A 24,210-nucleotide genomic window follows, 5' to 3' on the forward strand; every position below is an offset into this window, starting at 1 on the left:
TCAGCTTGGGAAGAGGGAAGTTTTTATAGGATGAATGCTATTCTCTTGCTTCAATAATATGTGGGACTTGGGCTGGGGATATCAGGCAAAGATTTGGGTTAATATCATTGAAAAAGAATACCCCATAAACAATTCAGGTTCATGCTTATCAAATTATTGAATGTAGAGGTTTGACTAAACACAGAAAAGTAGTTACAGTAGGGATTTGTGTACTGATAAAAGAAGGAATTTTGTGGAACTACTTGCCTATTTGGAATAAGATTTGGTTTAGTGCAAGGGACATTTAGATAGATCTCTCAGGAAGATTTGGAATCAAGTCAAGGACTTCGGGCAAGCAATAGACACCAATGCCTGGCTAGAAGTGGTAAAGTCCTCTGTAAGAGTCTGAATAAAAGGCAATTTCTATTTTTGCACTGTGGATTGCCCCACTCCCAGATAGGAACGTTCCTTTGAGTATAGAAAAAAATAGGAGAGTTAATTTGTACAGTTCCTAAAATAACCATCCTGGGAAAACAGCAGTGCTTCCCTCTAGCTATCCCTTTCATGGGGGAAATATTATACCAAGCTATAGTACTCTTTTAGCTTTAGAGATCAATGAGTTTCTCTCTCGTAGCAGGATGAAAACTTCTAAAATCTAGGAATTTCCTGGAATGTGCTGAGAGTAGTTATGCCAATTCCTCAGGGATTCGCATTCCCCAAACAAACCTTGGGAGATGCTGGGGAGGCGGCCCTCTCAAACCTGCTTTGCCTGGGAACTGAGTGGTTACCTGTGCACTGATCCCTTTTGCCCTGACATTTGATGAAGAAAGAAATAGTGAATCAGGAAGAATTAAATCAAGGGCCGTAACTGATGAATGCAAGACTAGAAATCTACTTTTGGATTACTCACTTTGGTGAGTAAATAATACTGGAGAAGTTCCATCTACCTGGAGGACTGACCTGGAGGATCTACATTTGCTATATTTTTTCTTTTCTCCTGGAAGCTACAAAGCTGGAAAGAATTTCTTTGAGATTGGCATTACAAAATATTCCTATACAAGTCCTCTTATCTGGGGAGTACTTGGGCATTTAACTCATTTCTTAAAGTCCGCACCCATAGATCTGCTAAAAAAAACAGTCTTTTGTTTTGGGCAGAGGAAATTAGAAAAAGCAAGATTGGTTTCAATTTCTCTTTTCCCTCCTACCCTTTCCTTCCTTACTATAAATGAGAGAAACTTTTTGAAAAACAACAGAAAGAAGAGAGGAGAGTTGAGAAAAGAAGAGAGGAGCTGAGAGAAAGAAAGAGGAAACTTTGGGAGAAGTTGGCTTGGAGCCTCGTGACACAGGTAAGCATAATTAATAAGATTTCTATTACCATTTATGCATCTTTTTTCATTGGTAAAAATATTGATCAAATGATGTGTGAGCAGACAGGGAATGGGACGACCGGATTTCTTGAGTGACTTAGAAGTGTAGAATCAATGATTCTCAGGCTCGTGAAGGGGAAACCACACTAGAACTGGATTTCAAGCTTGCTGAGCCTGGTCTTCTATCACCTAGTCAATCTTAGGGACAATGGCCTTTGTTCTTGCTGGGAGAAGGAAGAATCTGTAAAGTTTGCCAGCATCCCAGAGTCTACATCAGCTGGGAAGGGAACTGCTCACAAGCAGGGGAGGGCGAATTCCTAGAATACTCCAGGTGGGATGTAGCTGACAGCCAGGAGATAAATGTAGATGAAGCTCTAGTATATCCTCACTCCCAATTCTGTGTGAGTGACTCGCAGGAGGACCCTGCTCCTTCCTAGGTGGTGGTTGCAGTATGGACAGCAGGAATAGCCCTTCTGCTGGGTCTCCTTGAGCTCAGTGGGCTCGCTGCTGTTCAGCAGGCTGCTGGGAGAATGCTGGGATGATTGCCAGGGATTGGTTCCTAACAAAAGACTGGACTTCACATGGGGAAATTGTTAGCAGGAGCTGTTTTCAATTGTTCATGCATGTCTGATTCTTCATGATCCCATGGGCCCGCATCCATAGAGTTTTCCTAGCAAAGACACTATAGTAATCTGTCATTTGCTTGTCCAAATGATAATCTATTGTCAGCCTGTGCTCACCAGTACAAGACAGTGATCCAGGAAGCAAAGAACAGATTGAGCAAATTCGGTAGGGGCAGTCCAAACTAAATCTTTTTAAATATGAGCATAGAAAGCAGAAAGAGAAATAACACTAGAATGCATCTAAATTACCTTTAAAGAAGTATTACCTTATTTAAGCCACACAAGAACCCAGTAAAGCCGGCCCTTTGCTGTTCTGCCCAGTGCACAGATGAGGAACCTGATATGCAGAAACATTAGGTCTGTGGTTACTCCCAGGGATGTGTAGCTGACAGGATACAAGTCCAGCTGCTCCTGATTGCAGACCTAACCCTATTATCATCTTGCCTTATGGCCTCAATAAGCTCCATGTTAGGGGATGGCCCATCCTGTCCCTTTTCCTTGTGCTTTCCTGATCCAGAACGTTCAGGTGTTGGCCATTTCATACTGAAGAGAAATGAGAAAAGTCTCCGTGCATTATCCTACATTATCTAGTGGGAAACATATTACGTGAGCTCAGAGTAGATACAGAGACCACCTGCCCTCTATGGTTGACATGATAAAGGAAGCCATGGTCCAAGCTCTGGGAAGTTCCCAAGAGTAAAGATCCATAAACTGTCTACATTGGACAAGAAATCCAGGGGAAACATTGACAAACCAGACAAAAGGAATCTTGCCTAGAAGTCAGACAGGGAAAGTGACTGTTCCTACTCCTGGCTTTATATCTTGACTCCAGGAAATGACAAGAAAGTGCTTTACCGATCTACAACTTGTGTAAGGGTTGGGTTCAACTGGGCCTCTGGCACTAGGGCCTCCCTTACCTTGAGGGACTGAGAATAGCCATTATCTCACTCATTAACTAAGCAGTTACTGAGGGGCTGGTTCTAGATTCCTTTAATCAAGTTAGAATTTGGGGTTCTTGTTCACTATATAGAAAAGAAGCGACCTCCACCAATGACTTTCTGTAATATGAAGCTAAAGTTTCCTTGGTGTAAGAATATCCTAGGGATGAAATGCTCACTACCACTGCAGCCTACCACAGTTCTGCAATTTATAGTCAGTCTTACAAAGATCTGTGGGTCATTGGCAGGTTATGTGACATACCTAGAGTTAGACAGCCAGGCCATGTCAGAGATACCATTAATCTAGGACTTCTCAATTCCCAAACCAATTCTATCCACTCTACCATGATCCTAGTGATCAAGACCATGCTATCATCAAACCAAGGAGCTCTGTGGTGTCCATAAATTCAGAAAACAAAATAGGAGTCAGGAAATAGAAATTGAAGGAGTAATCACACAACTCATGGTGGAGCGGAAGAAGGAAAGGATGGATCAAAATCACCCCAAAGGCAACCCTAAGGAGATAGTAGCACCAAGCACTAATAAAAAGCTCTTTATCTCAAAGTAGTGCCCCAAACATCTATGTCTGACTCCAACTCATGGACGTGGACATTGTGGACTTGGATTGACATAACTCAAAGAGATCCATCAAGTGGAAACTTCCAGCACAGGACTTTCAAATGTTAGAAATAGTTTCTCTAGGTGCATAAGAATGCTCTAGGGATCAAGAATAAAGACTTGGTCAAGACAGCCCAGTGGTGCAGGGGTTAGAGTGCCTGGCCAACAATCAGGAAGACACGTGTTTAAACCCAGAAAGATTCTGCCTCAGTTTCCTCACCTATGAGAATGGATATACTCATTGTACTTATCTTCCAGGCTTGTCATGGGGATAAAATAACATTTATAAAGAGCTTTATATCTCTCAAAACAATACAGAAAAATTATTATGATTGCCATTATTGTCCTTATCATCATTATTATTTGTCATTACCAGCTCTATGTTCCTAAAAGTAAAATTTCACAAGTACACAGCAGCCTCTGTTCTGCTGTTATTAATCTTTAACTCATCTAAGCTGTCTCAGTTGAGTTTTAAATAAATTCTGAAACATGATTGCTGTCTAAGTTGCTCCTTTGCAATTACAGGTGACCATGGCATTGTTCATGGAAGCCCCCATATGTCTGGTAGAAAACATTGATGGAGAGCTGAAGTTAAACCCCAAAGCCCTACAGATTCTAACTTCAATCACCAAGCCAGTGGTGGTGGTAGCTATTGCTGGACTGTACCGTACTGGGAAATCCTATTTGATGAACCGGCTGGCAGGATCGAACTCAGGTAAGTGGAGTGTCTTGGCTATGAGAATCTATTTTTGTATCATTTTTCGCTAGTATTTTATTTTTCCAATTTCATATACAGATAGCTTTTGCCATTCATTTCTGTAAGATTTTGAATTCCAATTTTCCCCTCCCTCTCTTACCTTCTCCCCCATCAAGAGCTGCCTCATAGAGGGTATACATGTATAATGATTTTAAACCTATTTCCTTCCACATTAGTTATGTTGTGAAAGAAAAATCAGCGCAAAAGGGAAAACCATGAGCAAAAAGGTAAACAAGCAACCAAAAAAGTATGGTGAAGTATGCTTTCATTCACATTTAGTCTCCATAGTTGTCCCTCTGGATGTGGTTGACATTTTCCATCTCAAGAGTATTAGAACTGTCTTCAATCAACTCATTGCTGAGAAGAGCCAAGTCCATCACAGATCATCAGCACACATCTTGTAGATCTAACATCTTGTTACTCTACACAATCGGCCCCTGCTTCTTCCCACTTCACTCAGCCTCAGTTCACCTAAGTCATCCCAGGCTGTTCTGAAATCATCCTGCTCTTGGAAGTCACTTTTGGCAGGCCAGTATGCCACAGGGTTAGAGTTGCTATGAGGCCAGTCTGAGACTTGATGAAGGCTTAAAAATTGGCCCCTCATTTATTGTTGCCTTCCTGTTAGTCCACAAGAATTTGGTAAATGCCTCTTGTATGCTAGAAACTATGCTAAGAGCCCTGGATATGGAGAAAGGGAAATCCAATCCCTGCCCTCCAAGAGCTGACACTCTAATGGGGGAGATAACACGCAAACTACTAGGTATGAATGGGATCCATATAAAGTAATTGGGAGAAAAATCCTGAAAGGAAAGGAGCTAGCATGAAAGGATCTAGAAAAGCTTCTCACTTAATTGTAGTTTAATTGTAGCTGAGAACTGAAGAAAAATAGAGAAACTAAAAGGCACAGAGGAAAAGGGAGGCATTGCAGGCAGGAGAGAAGGGGCCAGGTGGTGGAGTGGAGGGTCCACCAAAGAGCTAGACCACGCACTGTGACATTTGTGAATAAAATTTCCCCAGAATAAATGCACTGAAAATGTCTGCATTTTTAAAAAACTGGCAAGTGTCCCTGTTGCTGTCTCCTGGCAGCTTGTCTCCTAGAAACTGCCTCTCTTATCCACTGCCAGCCCTGTGTCTGCTCAGGGTTATGGCTTCTGCTCTGCATTATGTTGGTCTCATAAGATGCTTCTCAGCCACTCCTGTCTAATCAGAGCAGGCATATCACAAGAGAGAAGCATTCTCAGCATATTGATAGTTCTGATAGGCTCATCCACTGGGAGTGAGAAGAGACCACAGGGTACACTTAATTCATGTCCTCTCTTTTTATAACTGAAGAAACACAGTCCCAAAGAAGCATAGTGATATTGCCCAGAGTTACCCAGGGAGTAAACAACAGATTTAATATTTGAACCCAGACCCTGCTACTTCTGGGTCAGGGCTTTCTGCAAGATCTCACATTGGAACTTGCATTCTAAAATTTATTTATAGTCTAATTAATTGAATGCTCTATGCAAAGTGAGCCCTGAGCAACATCAACAAGTTAACTTTCAGAGTTGCAGATCAAGGATGCTCCTATTCTAGTGGATTTGGGAAAAAGGTTTTGAGTTACTCTTACAAGGTCTGATGGGAGGTGATGACCAAGATCAAGGTGGTGCTTTGATTCTCCTGGCATATCTGGACCTAGCTCGGGATGCCTAATGGATTCACTGAGGTCGAATTTCCAGTCTGTTGAGGGCCAGTTGGTCAATAATTTTGTCAGTAGCATTAATGGTCAAGCAGGCCTATCCGGGGAGCTCTTCACCAACCCTGGGTAACAAAGTTAGTCATTACCAGGCTCCTTCTGGACAAATCCTCTACAAGCTTCCACCATCCACCCCTAAATTAACTTGCAGGAAATCATAACAGGATGTCCTTGGTCACGCCAGCCTGCTTTCCCCTTCCTAAATTTCTCTCTGGGAATCTGGAAAAGTTCTCTGCTGTCAGGAAGCTCTCATGGAGCCCCACCTAAAATGTTTTGTTTCTAGGAAACTCCCAGAATGTTACATTCCTCTAAACTGTTTGTAAAGACCTTTCAGTCACGTGTCTACATAGGAGCCAGCATTCCCACAGCAGCATTCTTGGTAAAGGTTCAAACCTACAAGAGCTGGGTATCTCTGATGCTCATACCCAAATCTAGCAAATAATTGTCTAAGGCTCCTATAGGGTCACCCGTGCTTTGCTATAGGCAAAAATAAGGTAAATCTGGCAAACTACTGAGTACAGAAATTATAGAACTCAAATAACAAGGATACTTTAAAAGAATGCAAACAATAATAACAAAATAAATGTTGACAAAAAAATACCTACCAAAATCTAAATGACAGAAAATAGGGAAAAGAAAGATAAGTTTTCTTAAGGAGAAAATATTTTGGCTTATAAGGGAATCAAGTAAAAGTAAGCACTTTGTATAGATGTTTGGTCCAGGGGCATTCTAGGCAAGCCATCAAAGGGGTTAGACTAGTGAACTTGCAGTCAGCAAAGCCCAAATTCAAATGTGGACTCATAGTCTGATTCACAGTGGGATTCTAGGCAAGTCACCTAATCTTGATTTGCCACCTTTTCCTCAATTGAAATGTGGATTTAATATTAGGAGCTCTGAGGCTGTTTGTTTTGAGGATTAAATGAGAAGTTATTTTGAAGAGCTTAGCACTGCCAAATATTTGATAACAGCCCATTTCCTTTGTTTCCACCTCCCTATTAGGAAGACTTGGTGTAAGGGACCAACTTTCTGACTCAGAATGAAACTTAAGCTGGCTTAATTCTAGGAACTCTTCTCATTTCTGGGTGTTGTGTGTATTCTAAGAAGGGGGGGGGGGTGAAATTGGCCTGTGCTTCCTGAAAGATAAAGACTTTGACTTCCCATGTAGATCAGCTATCTCCTGTCACTTCAGGGCTTAGAAATTTTCCTAGGGGCTAGGTGGGGGAGGAGCCTACAGAAAGTCAATGACTTGCCCAGCATTCCATAACTATCCTGCATCTATTTGTCCATTAGGAGCAATTGCTTCCTTGTTCTCTGCTAACACTCCCATGATGCTTTCCTCTCAACTACTTTATTCTCTATACTCAGCTTTCTGGAGTTGGTCTAAAAGTTTTGCATCTTTCAGTGTGCCTAATACTGTTAAGAAAAAGATGCACATCAGAAACTCTCATTGATTTTGTATACCAGTTTTATTATAAATAATATTATATTATTATATTATATTATAATTATATTATATTATATTATAATATATTATTATAAAAACCCACAAGTCTAACTTCTCATATATAAATAGTATTATATTATATTATATTATATTATATCATATCATATCATATCATATCATATCATATCATATCATATTATATTATATTATATTATATTATATTATATTATATTATATTATATTATAATAAAAACCCACAAGTCTAACTTCTAATATATAAAAAGTATTATATTATATCATATCATATCATATCATATCATATCATATTATATTATATTATATTATATTATATTATATTATATTATATTATATTATATTATATTATATTATATTATATTATTATAAAAACCCACAAGTCTAACTTCTAATATATAAAAAGTATTATATTATATCATATCATATCATATCATATCATATCATATCATATTATATTATATTATATTATAATATATTATTATAAAAACCCACAAGTCTAACTTCTCATATATAAATAGTATTATATTATATTATATCATATCATATCATATCATATCATATCATATCATATTATATTATATTATAATATATTATATTATATTATATTATTATAAAAACCCACAAGTCTAACTTCTAATATATAAAAAGTATTATATTATATCATATCATATCATATCATATCATATCATATCATATCATATCATATCATATTATATTATATTATATTATATTATATTATATTATATTATATTATATTATATTATATTATATTATATTATATTATATTATATTATATTATATTATTATAAAAACCCACAAGTCTAACTTCTCATATATAAATAGTATTATATTATATTATATTATATCATATCATATCATATCATATCATATCATATCATATCATATTATAATATATTATATTATATTATATTATATTATATTATATTATATTATATTATATTATATTATATTATATTATATTATATTATATTATTATAAAAACCCACAAGTCTAACTTCTAATATATAAAAAGTATTATATTATATCATATCATATCATATCATATCATATCATATCATATTATATTATATTATATTATATTATATTATATTATATTATTATAAAAACCCACAAAAGTCTAACTTCCAAGCTCTGGGTGCGCTGAATGCAAGAACTCCTCTGGCTCCAGCTGCTGGTACTAGGTAATGTGGGACTGGGAAGCAGGAAGACCTGAGTGTGAAAGCTGCTTCCTGGCTGTGTCACCCTGGGCTTTTAATTTATACACTCCCCCTCCAATCTCAGTTTCCTCCTCTGTCAAGAGGAGATATGTAGAGGGCCAGGACTCTGGAAAAGTATTCTTGAACCAAAGATACTTACAGCAGGGTGTTAACTTAATGTGATTGATGACATGATGGTTTTCTGGTTGACATACATTTACTACTTAGTACTGAGCATATTGATGTAATGGTTCTCTAGTTCACACATATTCAGTATGTCGTAATGATGTAACTGTAATAGGGTATTTAAGAACTGAGAGGACTGGAAATGAGACATTCCATATTTGACTATCCTCCTGGTGGCTCTCCTGCCTCCTGCACTTCTCCACTAAGATCAAGACTGGGTCAGACTGTGACAGACACAGACTGTGAAGGAGAGAGGCTGTGACGATAAAGACTTGAGATTCTGTTCTTGACTATCCCTGTGGTGACTATCCTGCTGAGACCAAGGCCTGTCCAGAGGACCTCCAGAAAACTAGCCTGGACATTACAGAGATAGAAGAAATACATAGCTCCATGGGCTTGGCTCTTTTCAGTAAGAAGGTGATTCAAGGAAATTCCAATAGACTAGTGATGCAAAGTGCCATCCACATCCAGAGAGAGAACTATGAAGACTGACTGTAGACAAAAGCATAACATTTTCACCTTTTTGTTTCTATTGTTGTTTATTTCCTTCATTTATTTCCTTTCACCCATTTTCCCTATTAATCTGTCAAATGTGATGAAAATGAAAATATGTTAAAAGAACTGCACACGTTTAATATATATCAGATTGCTTGCTCCATTTGGGTAGGAGGAGGGCTGAGAGAAGAAGAAAACTTTGAAATACAAGGTTTTGCAAAAGTGAATGTGAAAAACTATTTTGCATATATTTGGGGAAATGATATACCATTAAAATATTTTTTTAAAATTCTGATAATCTTTAAAAATGCAGACTTTACAGGATTATTGTGAAGACAGAAAGACAGAACACACATGGATTGTGCTATATAAATGCACATAAATGATCCCAGGAGTTGGGCTACTAAAGTCTCTAAACTTTCCTGCCTCCACTGGGCCTTCATGTCTCACCTTTCCCTTGCAGGCTTCTCCCTGGGCTCTACTGTGCAGTCTGAGACAAAGGGCATATGGATGTGGTGCGTCCCCCATCGCAGCAAACAGGACCATATCTTGGTTCTGCTTGACACTGAGGGCCTTGGAGATGTGGAAAAGGTAAAAATAGTGACATTCTGCTCCCTCAATTCCCCTCCCTAGCTCTGCGACCTAAGAAGGAGTGAGCTTCCCTCCCCCCCGGGAGCCCCACTCACATAATCTTTTTTATAGGGTGACCCCAAGAATGACTCGTGGATCTTCGCCCTGGCCGTCCTGCTCAGCAGCACTTTTGTGTACAACAGCATGAACACCATCAACCACCAGGCCTTGGAACAGATGCAGTATCCTTTCAGAACTTCAGAACATCCATGACCTCCTTAATGCAGATGCTCCTTCACCAGGACAAGCTCTGCAGAGTTGAAAAGCTGTCCTCATGAGTTACTCTGCCTATCATTGGGTGCTCAACCTTCTGGGGCTCAGTGTTCCCAAGCCTGATTGGCTGATCCTTGGATGATAGTTTGGCACTAAACTTAGACTTGGGTGGGACAAGTTCAGATCGCCATTATACATAAGTATTCCATTCCCATAATGAAGAGCTCTGAAATGCTTTGGTCATTACATCATTCCCTCTGCCTTAACATTGACAAGCTCCTTCTCTACTCTTCTTTATCACATAGGTCTTCCTTTACATCCCATTCTCTCTTCTATGGAAAAATGGCCCTTCCCCTTGCCAAAGCAAACCTCTTACACCCTTGATTCCATGTCATCCTATCTTTTCTAACAAATTATCCTTTCTCTCATCCTTCCTCTTTCACTAATCTTCAGGCCTCCCTATCTCTTAGTGCTTCCTTATCACCTGAATGATCAGCCATGTTTGCACATGCTTTAAAAATCTTCCCTTGGTGCCATGAAATTTCTCCAAAAGCTTCAATTCTCTCTGTTCATTCAGTGAAACACTGTAAGAAGCTTCTAAACCCTCTGCAGCATGCATTCTGACCTCCTCATACAACTGAACCTCTTCTCTTCCAAGTGACCAATAATTTCTGAACTACCATAGCAACAGGTCCTTTTTTAAACCTCACCCTTCTTCACTTGTCAGCAGTCTTTGCCATTGTGGAGCAAACTCTTCTCCAAGATAACCTCACCCTCTTGCCTTCATGACACAATTTCTCCTCTTTTTCTTCCTGCTAATCTGGACCTTTCCTCTTCTCTTATGCTAGATCTATGTTCAAGTCACAGCAACTGATCTTTGATGTCTTGTAGGGTTTTCTCCCATTTTACGAAATTTCTAGCTTGAAAATCCCATTGGCTCCAAAGGACTCAATCACCAATCATTTTTACACTGATGACATTCTCATATATTTATCCAACCCCAACCCCTCTGCTGAGCTCCAGTTTCTCAGTTTAATTTGTCTGTTAGACATCTCATACTAAACCCCCTATAGACATTTCAAATGCAACCTGACCAAAACAGAATTCATTTTCTTCTCTGAGAAACCCTTCTGTCTTCACAACTTCATGTCATGAACACAACCATCCCCCAGGTCTCCCACCTCTCAATCGAGCTGCCATGCTCAGCTCTTCAGTGCCTTTCATTATCTACATCCAAACAATTATCATGAGTTTTCATTGCTACATTAATAAGATTTCTCCTTTGCACCCCCTTCTTTCGTCAGTTGTGTTCCCATTCAGGTCCTCTTCACCCCATACCTGGATTATTGCAATAGACTACTGATTGGTCTTGTCCAAAATCTCTTGTCACCCCACTCCATCGTCCATTCTTTTACAAAAGCACATTTCATAATGCACTGATTTGACAATGTTACCCCATCATCAATTTCAGAGCCACCAGTAAATCCTATTATCTTAGAACCAACTATCAAATTTTCTGTCAAACTTACTTACACATTACATTCTCCTGATACACAATCATCAAAGGACACTGGTCTTCTTGCTGTTCTTCTCACTTGATAGTAGCATCTCATTCAGTGCCTTTGTCCCTACTGTCCTACATGCCTGGAATTCCCTTCCTCCTCCTACTTCCTATTCCTTTCTTTCTTCCAAATCTCATTCAAATCTCACCTTCAACAAAGTTTCCTTATATTCCTGCCTTCCCTCAGGGATTACCGGACCTTTACATTAAGGATTTATGTTGCTACCAACAATGATATACACACAGAAATAGCCATAAATCCTGAATGTGCACATAGTATTAATAAGTGTTTATGATTATATTTATATTATACTTATTATATTAATTAGGATGTGACCACCCTGAGTAGAGGGAATATATTCTGTCATTCAAGTGTTCAATCATGTCCAACTATTTTTGACCCCAGTTGGGTTTTTCTTGGAAGAATTACTAGAATGGTTTTCCCATTTCCTTCTTTAGATCATTTGGCAAAGGATGAAACTGATATAAACAGGATTAAGTGGTTTGGACAGGTATCACCTCAGACTCTGATGCAGATTTGAACTCAGGAAGATGAACCTTCCTGATTTCAAGTCCGATGCTCTATTCCTGCTACCATCTTTCATTTTATTTCTCTGCCCAGCACTTAGAAAAATACCTTATACACAGTAAGCACTTGCTTCTTGACTGACCAGTTCTGGATAAGAGCTTGTATTCAGGAAACAAGATGAGATCTAATGTCTCACACACTGTCTGAAGAATGCATCCAGTTGTTCAGGGACTTCACTGAAAAGCTCTTCCTTTCTGCTTTTATATCAATGTTTAAAATCCATTACTAGAGAAGCCCCTCTGGAGGGGGAGAGAATGTTTATAAGATTCAGTGGAGAGACAAGAACAGAGTAAAAGTAGAAGTAGGACTGAAAAATGATGATGCAGAGAGAGGTTGCTAACCCTTATCCATGACCTTAGATATGTAACAGAACTGACCAAGCTAATCAAGATCAAATCCTCACCTAATGCTGCTGGAGAAGAGGAGTCTGAAGAGTTTGTGGGCTTCTTCCCAGACTTTGTGTGGACCGTGCGCGATTTCACCCTGGAATTGAAGATAGATGGATGCCCCATTACCTCAGATCAGTACCTGGAAAATGCCTTGAAGCTCAGTAAAGGTAATTTCCCAGAAATCAAAATTGAACACATGGATTGCCCTGGTCAGTATAGGGGGAACTGACACCAAAATGTCCCCCCCCCCCTCTTTTTAAGCTGAAATGCTTTTTCCTTAGGCTTAATCTTTTGAATCCCATGAACAAAGGAAAAGAAGGATTTAACTTATAAAGGTTGTTAAGATTTTTGGTGAGGGTCAGTTAATATGATTTTTGTAGCTCCAGAGTTTGGTACTCTACAGACTTATTCAGGGTAGGAGTATTCGCTGAGGTAGCTGACTTTCCCCACTTTTATTAGGGCTTTGTATTTTGTCTATTTTTAAAATGACGGTGATGCTTCTGAATGCCCTATAGTTGTTGGTGAGCATGGAATTTCAGTAAAAGGGAATGATTTGATTTTAATGATTATTTCCTTCAATTCAAAGCATAGCCTGAGAAATTCTTCCTCTCTACTAAAAATATAGATCGTTTGGATAAAAAGAAAAAGACATGTACTTCAGAGGCTGTATTGTGTAACCAAAAGGAAATGGGCATTTGGGATCAAAAGCCCTGGCTCTAAATTTCAGCTCTGGCTTCTTACTGCCCGGGTGAATTTTGGCCAATGTCTCCCAGTCTCAAATTCCTCATCTATAAAATTAAGAGTTTGGACTCCAAAATCTCTTTTAAAAAATGCCCCAAGTTACTTCCTAGCTGTGTGACCCTGGAAAAGTCACTTAACCCCAGTTGCCTCAGCAAAAAAAAAAAAAAAAAAAAAAAAGCCCAAGTATGCATCCATTAGGTAGTAAGCTAGTTTCTCACCTTGATATTTAGAAGAAGATTGGCTATATCTCTCTCAAACATATCTTACTTGTCCTAAAGACTTCTGACTGACCATCACACATTCCCATGAATGTCTATGATCACTCTGGTAACCTCTCTCTCTTTAACATGCTTCATAAAGCCTTGTATCCCTTAAGGTACAAATCTCTTATTGTGCCCTATCTTCATTGTAGACTGGGAAATAACTTCCTGATGGAATACTGGCAGGGACACTAATGCCACTGAAATATCTTGAAATCATGTTTGACAATGAGTTCCTTCTATTCCATTGAACAAGCACTGATTAAATATCTATTCTACCTGACTATGTTAGTTGCTGGACATAAGGGATAAAAATACAATAGTTCCTCTCAAAAAGATTATATGCTAGAGGGAGAAAACATGTAAAAGATAGGTAAATAAACCAATAAAATAACTGTGGGATCATGGTTTAAAAAGCTGTAGGGATTTGCAAGGCCTTTTCTTATAAGCACTCTAATACCAAATGTTCGCAGAGAGCTAAGGGTTTCAGGAAGAAAAGGCCAGAAGTGTCATGGATTAATACAAATTTTAATAAAACAATTCCCAGGCTTAAACATGTTCTTCAGCTCTTTGTCCTAGGCATGCACCATTTCCCTTGATCATTGTTTTCCTATTTCTCAGGCAAGAACCCCAGAGTTGAAGTGGCCAACCTTCCACGAGAGTGTATCAGAAAATTCTTTCCAAAAAGGAAGTGTTTTACTTTTGATCGTCCAACAAATGATAAGTCACTCTTAGCCTGTCTTGAAGATGTCCCAGACCGAGAACTGGAGCCTTCATTCAGGACTCAGACAGACAGCTTTTGTTCTTACATCTTTTCCAGTGCAAAACCCAAGACCCTCAGTGGGGGTATCATGATCAATGGAAGACGTAAGTTTCCTTAGCCTCACTGCATTCCTGATTGAAATTTGATATGGGTTCCTTGTCTCTTTATTCATGTGTAAATATTGTAAATTTTGTGTATTAATCCTCATATAAGCATGAGTTTCTTTCTTCTTTTTAATTCATTTTCCAGTTTAAAAATCTCTAGAAATATGCACTCTGAGACTATGTCTGTGTTCTCTGATGGAGAGACCAAATTCTGACCAAATTTTACAGTGTATTTTTAAAAAGATGGTTTGTGAGAACAAAGAAAAGGAATCAGATTAAGCAAATTTCTTTGCAAGTGTAACAGGTTTGATATAGATCTTAAGAATAGAGCCAATTTAGCATAGTTAGATTTCAAGAGACTATTTAACATAGGTCATGCTATGAATATGAACAACATTAAGATATAACAGATGATGATACCATGAGGTAGATTTAGAATATATTGAATGATCCTTAAGAGAAGTCAAATTGAAGTGAAGATTATATTGCCAAGGTTTAGGGCTTTAGGCCTTTCTCTAAGTGTCAAAGTTATAGAAGAAGCAAACGGAATAATAATCCCATATGGAGATCCCAAGAAATAACTAATACATTAAATGAAATCAACTCTATCTGAGAAGGCTAATAATGCTTATTGCATAATGAATCCTTCCAAAAGAAGTGCAAAGTTTCCATTTGGCTATAAAAACCGCCGTAAGTAGAAGATAGAAAAGACATGGATAGACAACAGTTCTTGGGGAAAAGATCTGGATAATTCCATCAATTATGAGTTCATTATAATTACATAGTCTGAAATGCAAAATTATTCAAGAATTTATTGTTGAGAATAGAGGAAATAATTCTCCCCCTGATGTTACCTAGCTCCATGTACACAACAGCTGGTATTTGGTATTCATTTCTGCCCAGAACATTTTAGAAAACATATAGGCAAGGTCAAACATTGCCAGAGCAAGAGAGCTAGAATCTGTGAAAGGATGGAAATTCCCAGAAGAATAAACCCAGGAAGAACGCTTGGATCCATTCCCCTTGATCAAAGGTCAAAATTAGGAGAAATGAGAATTGGCCAAATGGCATATATAGGCTTGATAAATAATTGATACTTCCAAACCTTTTTAATCATTAAAAAACATTAGAAGAGGCTGAATTGAGTTGTCATGCTCTCCCCTTTAGGCAAAATGATCTAGTTGTGATGAAAACCTACTTGCTAAGATTGTTTAGAGAGATCATTGGCTAGACATGAGTACTCCTACCACCATATTGAATCATGGTTCTTTTCCCATCATCTTCTACTTCTTCTTGTATAACAGGGTTGGGAAAGCTGCTGGAGACCTATGTAAGGACAATCTCTAGTGGTGACGTTCCCTGCCTGGAGAATGCAGTGTTGTCTTTGGCTCAGACTGAGAACCCAGATGCTGTGCAAAAAGCGGCAAAGCATTATGTGGAGCAGATGGCCCTGAAGGTGGACTTCCCCACAGAAACCCTCCAGGACCTGCTAAGCATCCATACAGAGTGTGAGAAGGAAGCCCTCTCAATTTTCATGAAGCATTCTTTCAAGGATGAGAACCAGAAGTTTCAGAAGGAACTGATGGTACGTTCTCTCCATCATTTATCCTTTCTTTTCTCTTTTCTGTGTAAACACAGAAATTAATCAGCCTCTTTCCAATTATTTTACCTTGGGGCCTGTCTCCTTTGATCATGAGAAAAGAGCCTGCTCTCTCCAGCCTAAAGCTCACTATGAAAAAATGCTCCTTCCTTGTGACTCACTGAAATAGGTTCTTAAAAGGTAAAATCCCCCCACCCCGCTCTCACATTTGCTGAGTAGCTGGCATCAGAGAGCTCTTAGAGCACACTAGAGTTTTTCTCAAGAGCAGACTCACTCATCTCCATACACCTTCCCGATCCTATCATCCTCAGCTTCCTTCTAGCAGTATCTCCTGTCAGCCCACATGTCTGCTCTGTCTTACTTAAGTTTGCAGCACTTATTTGGACCAATCCAAAGAGAGAACCATTAGCATAGGCTTTCAGGACTGGCAGGGACATGGAGGATCATTTGATGGAATCACTTCTTGTGGAGAATGAGGTCTGGATTCCAGACAAGACAAGTGACTTGTCCACTGTGACCAAGCTATAGAGTAGCAGAAGTAAAACCAGATTCCAGGTCTCCAGACTTCCAGGCCAGGGTTTGGTTTTTGTTCTATCCCATTTTGCTGGAAAAAGTGAACAGGTAGACATCGCAATGGTTTCTTTAGTGTCTCACGCACTTCACAATGAAATAGAGCATTTAAAATACTTTATTAACCTTTGAGATATCATGTCAATCATTTTTTGTTATTATTACTATTGTTAACATCTCATCCTTTTCTCTGCTTCTCTTCATGTTTCACTGGCAGCAAATCTTAGAAACCAAGAAGGATGGTTTCATATGTCAAAATGAAGAAGTATCAACCGAATACTGTCAAGCTCAGCTTGAGTACCTCTCACAGTCCCTGAGAGAAGCCATTTCTAAAGGCACCTTCTCTGTGTCAGGGGGTTACAATCTTTTCAGGAAAGAAAAAGAAGACATAATAAACAATTATCATCAAATGCCCAGGAAAGGATTAAAGGTGAGGAAAGACCAAGGTGAGGATGACATTACAAGGAGGGTTCCATTGTTTGCACTGGGTATTAGAGCAGTGACTGTCGCCTAGCAATGACTTTCAGGAGGAGAAAGTCTAGAACCCTGGTGAATTTTAGTTCACATCTCAGCTGGAAATTCTTGATAGAAATCCCTTCTTCCTACCTAGAGAATAAGCTATTTAGGAAGCTGAGCCATAAGAGGTCTTAAGAGGCCAGGCCTAATGCAGACTGGCCTGGAAGCCCAGGTTCCAGCTTAGAATGAACTGTGATGTCCACAGCTGGACCTCCTTGTGGCCTGGCTTTTTGTTACTCTTGAGATCATGTAATCAAATGTTTTCAATACTTTTTGAATAAAAAGAATACTCTAACCTCAAGAGCAGACACTGCTCCTGCCCCAAAAAGTATATCCTTCCCAGGAACTGATGTGGTCTCAGGAAAATTATGTGTCTCTGCTTACATGCTTGTCCAGGCAGATGCGGTCCTCCAAAAGTTTCTACAGTCATTGGCAGTGACAGAAGATTCCATCCTGCAGACAGATCAAGCTCTCACTGAACAAGAGAAGGCCTTGCAAGGTATAAGGAGCTGTGGTGTGTGATGATCTAATCATGTAGAGATTATGATGGGTTTGGCCCTCCCCAATGGCTTCAATGGGACAGGAAGACTTTTGTGAAACAGGATTCTTTCTTTTCTACTTTCTCAGTTCCAGATCCATTTTTAATAGCAACTGTGATCGTGATTGTAAAATGCAGCAGGTTATAGAATTCTACTCTCCCAGACACTGTCAGCTCTTGTTCTCTGGGTCTAATCAAGAAAAAGACTAATTTTAAAAATTGCCATCCCTATCTCATAGTCAGTTTACAATCTGAGTTCAGGAGAAAATACATCTGTCACCCTTCTGCTCAATGATCTTGTGGCAAGTGAGAGACAAAATGACTAAGGAAACAAAGATTCAAACATTTGAACAAATGGATGTATATTAAGCAATGCGCGCCAACTGTCCCCTACATTGGGATCAGGTCCTTCTTCAGCTTTGGCACTGGATCCAAAATACAGGAGAGACAGACTTCTATACATTAAAATTAAATTTTAAAATTAAAAATAATCAAATAATACCAATTAATTAAATGGAAACAATACAATATTATGTAATCTGGTTTCAAATTATTTAAAATATTAGGCATTTTTCCAATGAAATTCCCAGAAATCAGAAAACAAAACATCTTACTACTCTTTAAATGTCTCTGAACAATCAAAGCAACGTGGAAAAAATACCTTTAAAAATAATCCTGAGATTCTTGAGATGCACAACTGTAAGAAAATTCCTTGCATCAGTCTTAGGATCTCATGGAGTTTCTGGTCAGCAGAAACTATGACTTTGTTTAAATGTCTCTAAATTGCAGCTTGAAGTGATCCAGTTTTATAGTCAGGCAACTGACAGTAATACAGTAATTCCAACAAATGAATAAAGTTTTCTCACAAGGCAGAATTTGGACTAGAACCATAATAGAATAGAAATTTAACTGAGTTGGTTCCAGCACTGGGGCACAGTATCAAGTTAGTGAGGTTCACTCAATTCCCACACCCAAGCCCTTGTGCTCCTAAGTCCCTCGGTTTCCTTGACTTTCAAGGATTTCCAATGACTTTCCATTACCTCTAAGATCATCTATGAATTCCTCCACATATAAAGTCCAACACAAATTGACCCCTTGCTACCTCTTGTTATCTTATAGTCCATTCTTCTCTTTGCCTACTGTTTTAGCACCACTTACCTCCTATTCTTGCAGTGCCCAGACACACCAAGCCATTTCTCTTCTCCAGGCCTTTCCACTAGTCATTAATGCTCTGAAAAACACTGCTTCTTAGCTAATCTTAACTCCCTCAATGAAATCAGTTAAATTCCACTTCCTTCAAAAAACCTTTCCTCATCCCTTCAGCTGTTAATGTAATTTTCCACCTCCCCCATTCATATTGCCTCCTCTTCATTATTATAGTTCTTGAATCTACATAATGATTTCAAAGTGGATTCTTCCATTAGAATATTATCTTCCATGCAAAAAATATTTTTACTTCTTTTTGTCTGGCAAGTGGTTAGCACAGGGCCTAGGAAGCACTTATTAAAAAGGACTGTTCACTAACTGACAGGAGATGAATGCTTATTTTACTTATTTAATCTCATGCTTTCTACTCCCTCCAAAAGTTGAACAGAGCAAAAGAGAAGCAGCTGAGAAAGAGAAGAAGTTGTTGCAACAGCAGCAAGTTGAAATGCAGCAAAAGATGGAAACTCAGGAGAGAAGTTATAAAGAAAACATAAATCAATTGGAAAGGAAGATGGTGGAAGAGAGACACAAGATCCTGCAAGAACAGAAAATGATTCTGGACTCTAAACTGAAGGTATAGGGAAAGTAGGATCAATGGCTATTCTTGGGATGTAACACCACTAACATGGCAGGAAAGGGATGGGCAGACAAACAGGGAAGGAAAAGTTGTCTTCATGTGACTCAGCATAGGGAAGAGTAAGGACCCTGGACTTTTAATCAGAAGTTCTAGGCTTGACCCCTTTTCTCCTCCTCATCCTCAGTTTTATCACCTGTAATTTAGTGTTACTAACATCTACCTCACAAATTATTGTTGTAGTACAGATCCAGTGATTTTGTGTCACTCAAAAAGCATCTCCAACTCTCCCAATGAGCTGCCCAAGCAAGTCTTTACCAAGCTCAAGTCATTCTTCAAGTCTTCACTCTCTGAAAGTCAAAGTTCACAAGCCCCCACCAAAGTCTGTGCTTTTCTAGTTACCCAGAAGACACAGTTAGTTCAAAGCTAAGAACTAATGCCCAGAAGCTTTTCTGCTTCATCCTTTTTATACAAGACTGACAACTCAGCACACAGACAGTAGTCCAGAAAACATCCCTCAGTGAGCCTTAATTGGAATGGGCTTTCCTCCCCAGTAGGAGATTCTGGAACCCAGGAACCAAACTCTCTGGAACAAAGATCCAGGGCCATCCCAATTACTTTATGCATTCCCCTTTAAAACTATTTTTGAAGTTTACCAACAATCACCCCATTACACCTATCAGGATTTATTTTGTCTTGAAGGCAGAAAGTCCTGTCAACTTTCCTTGTTAAAGTTATCTCAGTCTGCATCTCTTATGCAAACTATAGAGCCCTAAGTTCAGGTCCCTCTGCCACCCTAGTGTGGCAATCCCCAAATCCTTTGCTCTTTTCTAAGAATGTAAGAATGAGTGAGCTAGCCCTATGGCCTCAAGGATGGAGGTGACTACAGTGACATTTCTTCTACCAGTACAATCAGCACCACCCTGCCGGAAATGGCTGAGAGTTCAAAAAGTGACATGAATTTTTCAGGTCCTGTGATTAGGACTTCTAACCCCGTAGCAGTGAGAAGAAAATTTCCATACTAAGGACCATGGCCAGTGCAAGTTTCCTCCAGAGCCCCCTGAGGTTTGGGGCTGCTACAATGAAGCCAAGTATCCCAGACTCCTACCTGAGCCCCAAACTGCTGGGTCATGGAACAAGAACATATCCAGTGACTGATCAGGTTCCCTTCGAACCATTATCAATAAGGGCCTACCTAAAGTGCTGTGGATTAGAACAGGCCCTGCCTAAATTCATGGAAACTAGCCTAGGCCAGCAAGAGAGGTTAGATGTCCATCCACATTACTTTCACTGTTGAGCAAAAGGTCAAATCCCTTTGAAGTTGACTTGAGCCCATCCTGAGTCACTCTAGAAAATATTTTATGCCTCTTTTTTTCTAACATCTGGGCCACTTGATTAGAAATTGAAAATAATGTTGAAGATGAGAGCTAGCATTTAAATATCAAGGTAAGGCTTACAAAGTAAACATTATCTCACAATAAGCTAAGTAGCTGGGGGCTATTATAGATTGGGGAACATAAGTCCAGTCACAGCTAGTAAGGGTCAGAGGCAGGATTCAAATTCAGGCCATGCTTACACCAAGTCCAGCACTGTACTATTGAGCTCCTCCCCACTCTTTAGGAGCATGATTCTAACACAAATGGCCTGGTACTCAGCTGCTACAGACTTGAGCATTGGCCCTAAGGTCCAGCTTTTTATCTCTGGTAGTTGGGAAGTGCTGAGTCACAGCAGAGAAGTCCTAAAATTCTGAATGGTTTTTTCCATTGCCCAGGAGCATCCCTTGAGGAGAAATCCTCACTGCATTTTCCCCTTCCTCTAATCTATTTAAGTCTCACATCTTATCTAGCAGAAATACATGAGGTGATTAATTCTTGATAAAATGGGGATGACCAGAAGTGTAATGCTGATATGTTGGTGTTTTGTCTTGTCTTAGGAACAAGAGAAGCTGATGGAGGAAGGCTTTCAAAAGAAAGCTGAAGAGATGAACAAAACAATTGAAGGCCTACAAGCAAAGATTGAGGATGCTGAGAACAACAAGTTTAGTTGGTTGCCCAAAACTTTAGATACAATTGGCAATGTAATGATACACACATTACCTGGTGCAGGAAAATTTGTTGGAATACAGTTAAAGGCATTAGCCAGTTCTTTGTCCGAATAAGTTTCAGTTTCTCAAAAGAAAATTATCCAGTAATGCTATACCACCTTAAAAAATGAAGTTAAGATCTCCTTGTGTATGAATGTGAGGCTTTTGGAGAATCATCCAGCTCCTTCATACTTAGTTGTGGCCTTTAACATATAGGCTATGTGACATCTCAGGAAGAGCAATGCCTCATTGTCCCTAACAGTACTTAAGGTCAGGAAGACCTGAGTTTAAATCTGGCATCAGCCAATTATAGGCCTACTTCTAGGACCCATGAAAGTCACTGAAACTCTGTGTTTTTGATTTCTCATCATAAAATGGTGGTAACAATATATTAATAGGTTTTGTGAGGATGAAGAGTAAAGTTATTTTGAAACCTTAATATGCTATAAAAATGTTAACTATTAATAGTAGGAAATGCTTTACTTTAGAGATCTGCCCAAACTCACACTGAAGAAGGGACTTACCCCAAGAACTTTTGATTGTAAATATGTTCTGACCACTCTCTTGATCCCCCTCTTTAGAAAAAACATATAAATTTTCCCTGTGATACTTAACATTTTTAAAAGTCCAGTGGAGTAGTTCCTGATTTCAAAACCCCTACTTATACTTTGAAGTTATCAATAGAAAGTGTTTTGGGTTATGAAATAAGGAAGATAATTAATCAATACCTTGCTTTATAGTCATTTATCAGCTGTCAGTTATCTTAATTGTATAAAAAATAACTCTGTGAGATTAATGGAAGAATATAGACCCATTGAAAATCTGTGTGTAATCAAAGTATGAGGTAGTCCCAGGCATATTGCTGTGTTAGTGGACATAAGAAGTATAACTCTAATTATTATAAAGCAGGGGTTCTCAAACTATGGCCTGTGAGCCAGATGTGGCTGCTGAGGACGTTTATGTGACCCGCCGGGTTATGGCAAATGGGATGAGGGGCGGAGACAGAATGTGAGCTTTTGTTTTTACTCTAGTCCGGCCCTCCCACAGTCTGAGAGACAGTGAATTGGCCCCCTATTTCAAAAGTTTGAGGACCACTGTTATTAAGTATATAACCATATCAATCATCTTTATAATAAAATGTAATGAGCTCTTGCGCTTATGATGGAAAAGGGTCCTGTGTGAGCCAAAATCCTGCTTCATTAAACAGCACACTGAATATATATGATATAACTAATCAGATGGCAGTTTATATAAATCAAGAGAACTATAAATAATTGTGACTCTTGTATATCAGGGTCTCAGACCATTCTGGGTAGACTCTAGATTCTACCTTTGTGTCTTTTAAAGGCTAAAAAACTTCTTAGTTTTTTTTCTTACAGTTTGTAGTCACAAGATCAGAGATCAAATAACAACCCTGATATTTCCTTCCTAGGTGACTGATCTTGGATATATCCCTTAACTTTCCCCAAGCTCAGTTTCCTCCTCTGTGAAATAAGGAGGCTGAGCTAGATGATCTCTTGTGACCCTTCTGGCTGGAAATCTTATTTCTTTTTGGTTGATATTAGATAGGTATCTCAGGAATCCTGTCTCTACTGTTACCCAGAAGATGTTCAATATATTAAGTTTCCTAATCAATAAACTGACTTTGCAAGTTGTGCCCTTAATATCTCCAAGCAAAGAGAACTTTCTTGACTAATAAATGAAGTTTATATGGGCAAATGCCTGGTAAAGAAATTGAATATTTGCAACTTCTAATCAACTAACTTCTAACTCAGAAGTTTCCAAACTTTCTGGGGCACCAGGACTACAAATGTAAACTAGCAGAAAGTTGCAAGTATTTCAATATTAAGTTCCATAGGCTTCATTTCATCTGGATGTTTATCTCTATAGATTTACAGATTTAGATATATAGATAGATATAGATATAGATATAGATATAGATATAGATATAGATATAGATATAGATATAGATATAGATATAGATATAGATAGATATAGATATAGATAGATAGACTTATTAGACCTAAGTGATAAAGATTATCCCCAGACTTTTTCTCTGGTCAAAATGGATTCAGGGCCCTCTCCTACCAGGGAAAACCTCTTTGTTCTCTCACTATCAATTTGAGCAAGAAAATAAAATACTTTAATCAAATTGGATTTCAAGGGGCACTTTTATTTCAGAAGGATGACGAGACAAAATAAAGGGGAAATAATAAGGTAACCAAGTACAGGTCTTGGTTAGTCTTCCAACCCATGACAAACAAAAGTCTGTCTCTCTATCTTTCCTTTCCCTATCCCTTGGACAAAAGGAATTGGTAAGTAATTGTCCCATATATTTACTCTGAGTTAAGTTCTCTCAGAGGAAGATGAAGAAGCAATCACACCAACAGCATAGCCTTACTTGACAATCCAGCTTCTATCTCATTGCATTTATTATATCCTGTAGTTAAGTCAAAGAGTCCACAGCAAGGACTC

At 38.7% G+C, this 24,210-nt stretch overlaps 2 protein-coding genes across 2 annotated transcripts in view; both read left to right on the top strand.

Moving 5' to 3' along the window:
• Nucleotides 1–24,210, top strand: part of LOC141541804 (guanylate-binding protein 1-like) — a 125,426-nt gene that overhangs the window by 64,324 nt on the left and 36,892 nt on the right. The gene's annotated exons all lie outside the window — the stretch shown is intronic.
• On the top strand, nucleotides 1,200–23,408 carry LOC141541803 (guanylate-binding protein 7-like). Its single transcript, XM_074266290.1, has 11 exons — nucleotides 1,200–1,325; nucleotides 4,051–4,240; nucleotides 9,862–9,989; nucleotides 10,101–10,210; nucleotides 12,751–12,947; nucleotides 14,403–14,648; nucleotides 15,953–16,233; nucleotides 17,036–17,248; nucleotides 17,731–17,833; nucleotides 19,459–19,652; nucleotides 21,586–23,408. The coding sequence occupies exons 2-11, from the start codon at nucleotides 4,057–4,059 to the stop codon at nucleotides 21,808–21,810; spliced, it is 1,881 nt and encodes a 626-aa protein (XP_074122391.1). The 5' UTR covers nucleotides 1,200–1,325; nucleotides 4,051–4,056; the 3' UTR covers nucleotides 21,811–23,408.

The sequence above is a fragment of the Sminthopsis crassicaudata genome, chromosome 4, assembly GCF_048593235.1.
Source record: "Sminthopsis crassicaudata isolate SCR6 chromosome 4, ASM4859323v1, whole genome shotgun sequence".
NCBI classification, from domain to species: Eukaryota; Metazoa; Chordata; class Mammalia; order Dasyuromorphia; family Dasyuridae; genus Sminthopsis; species Sminthopsis crassicaudata.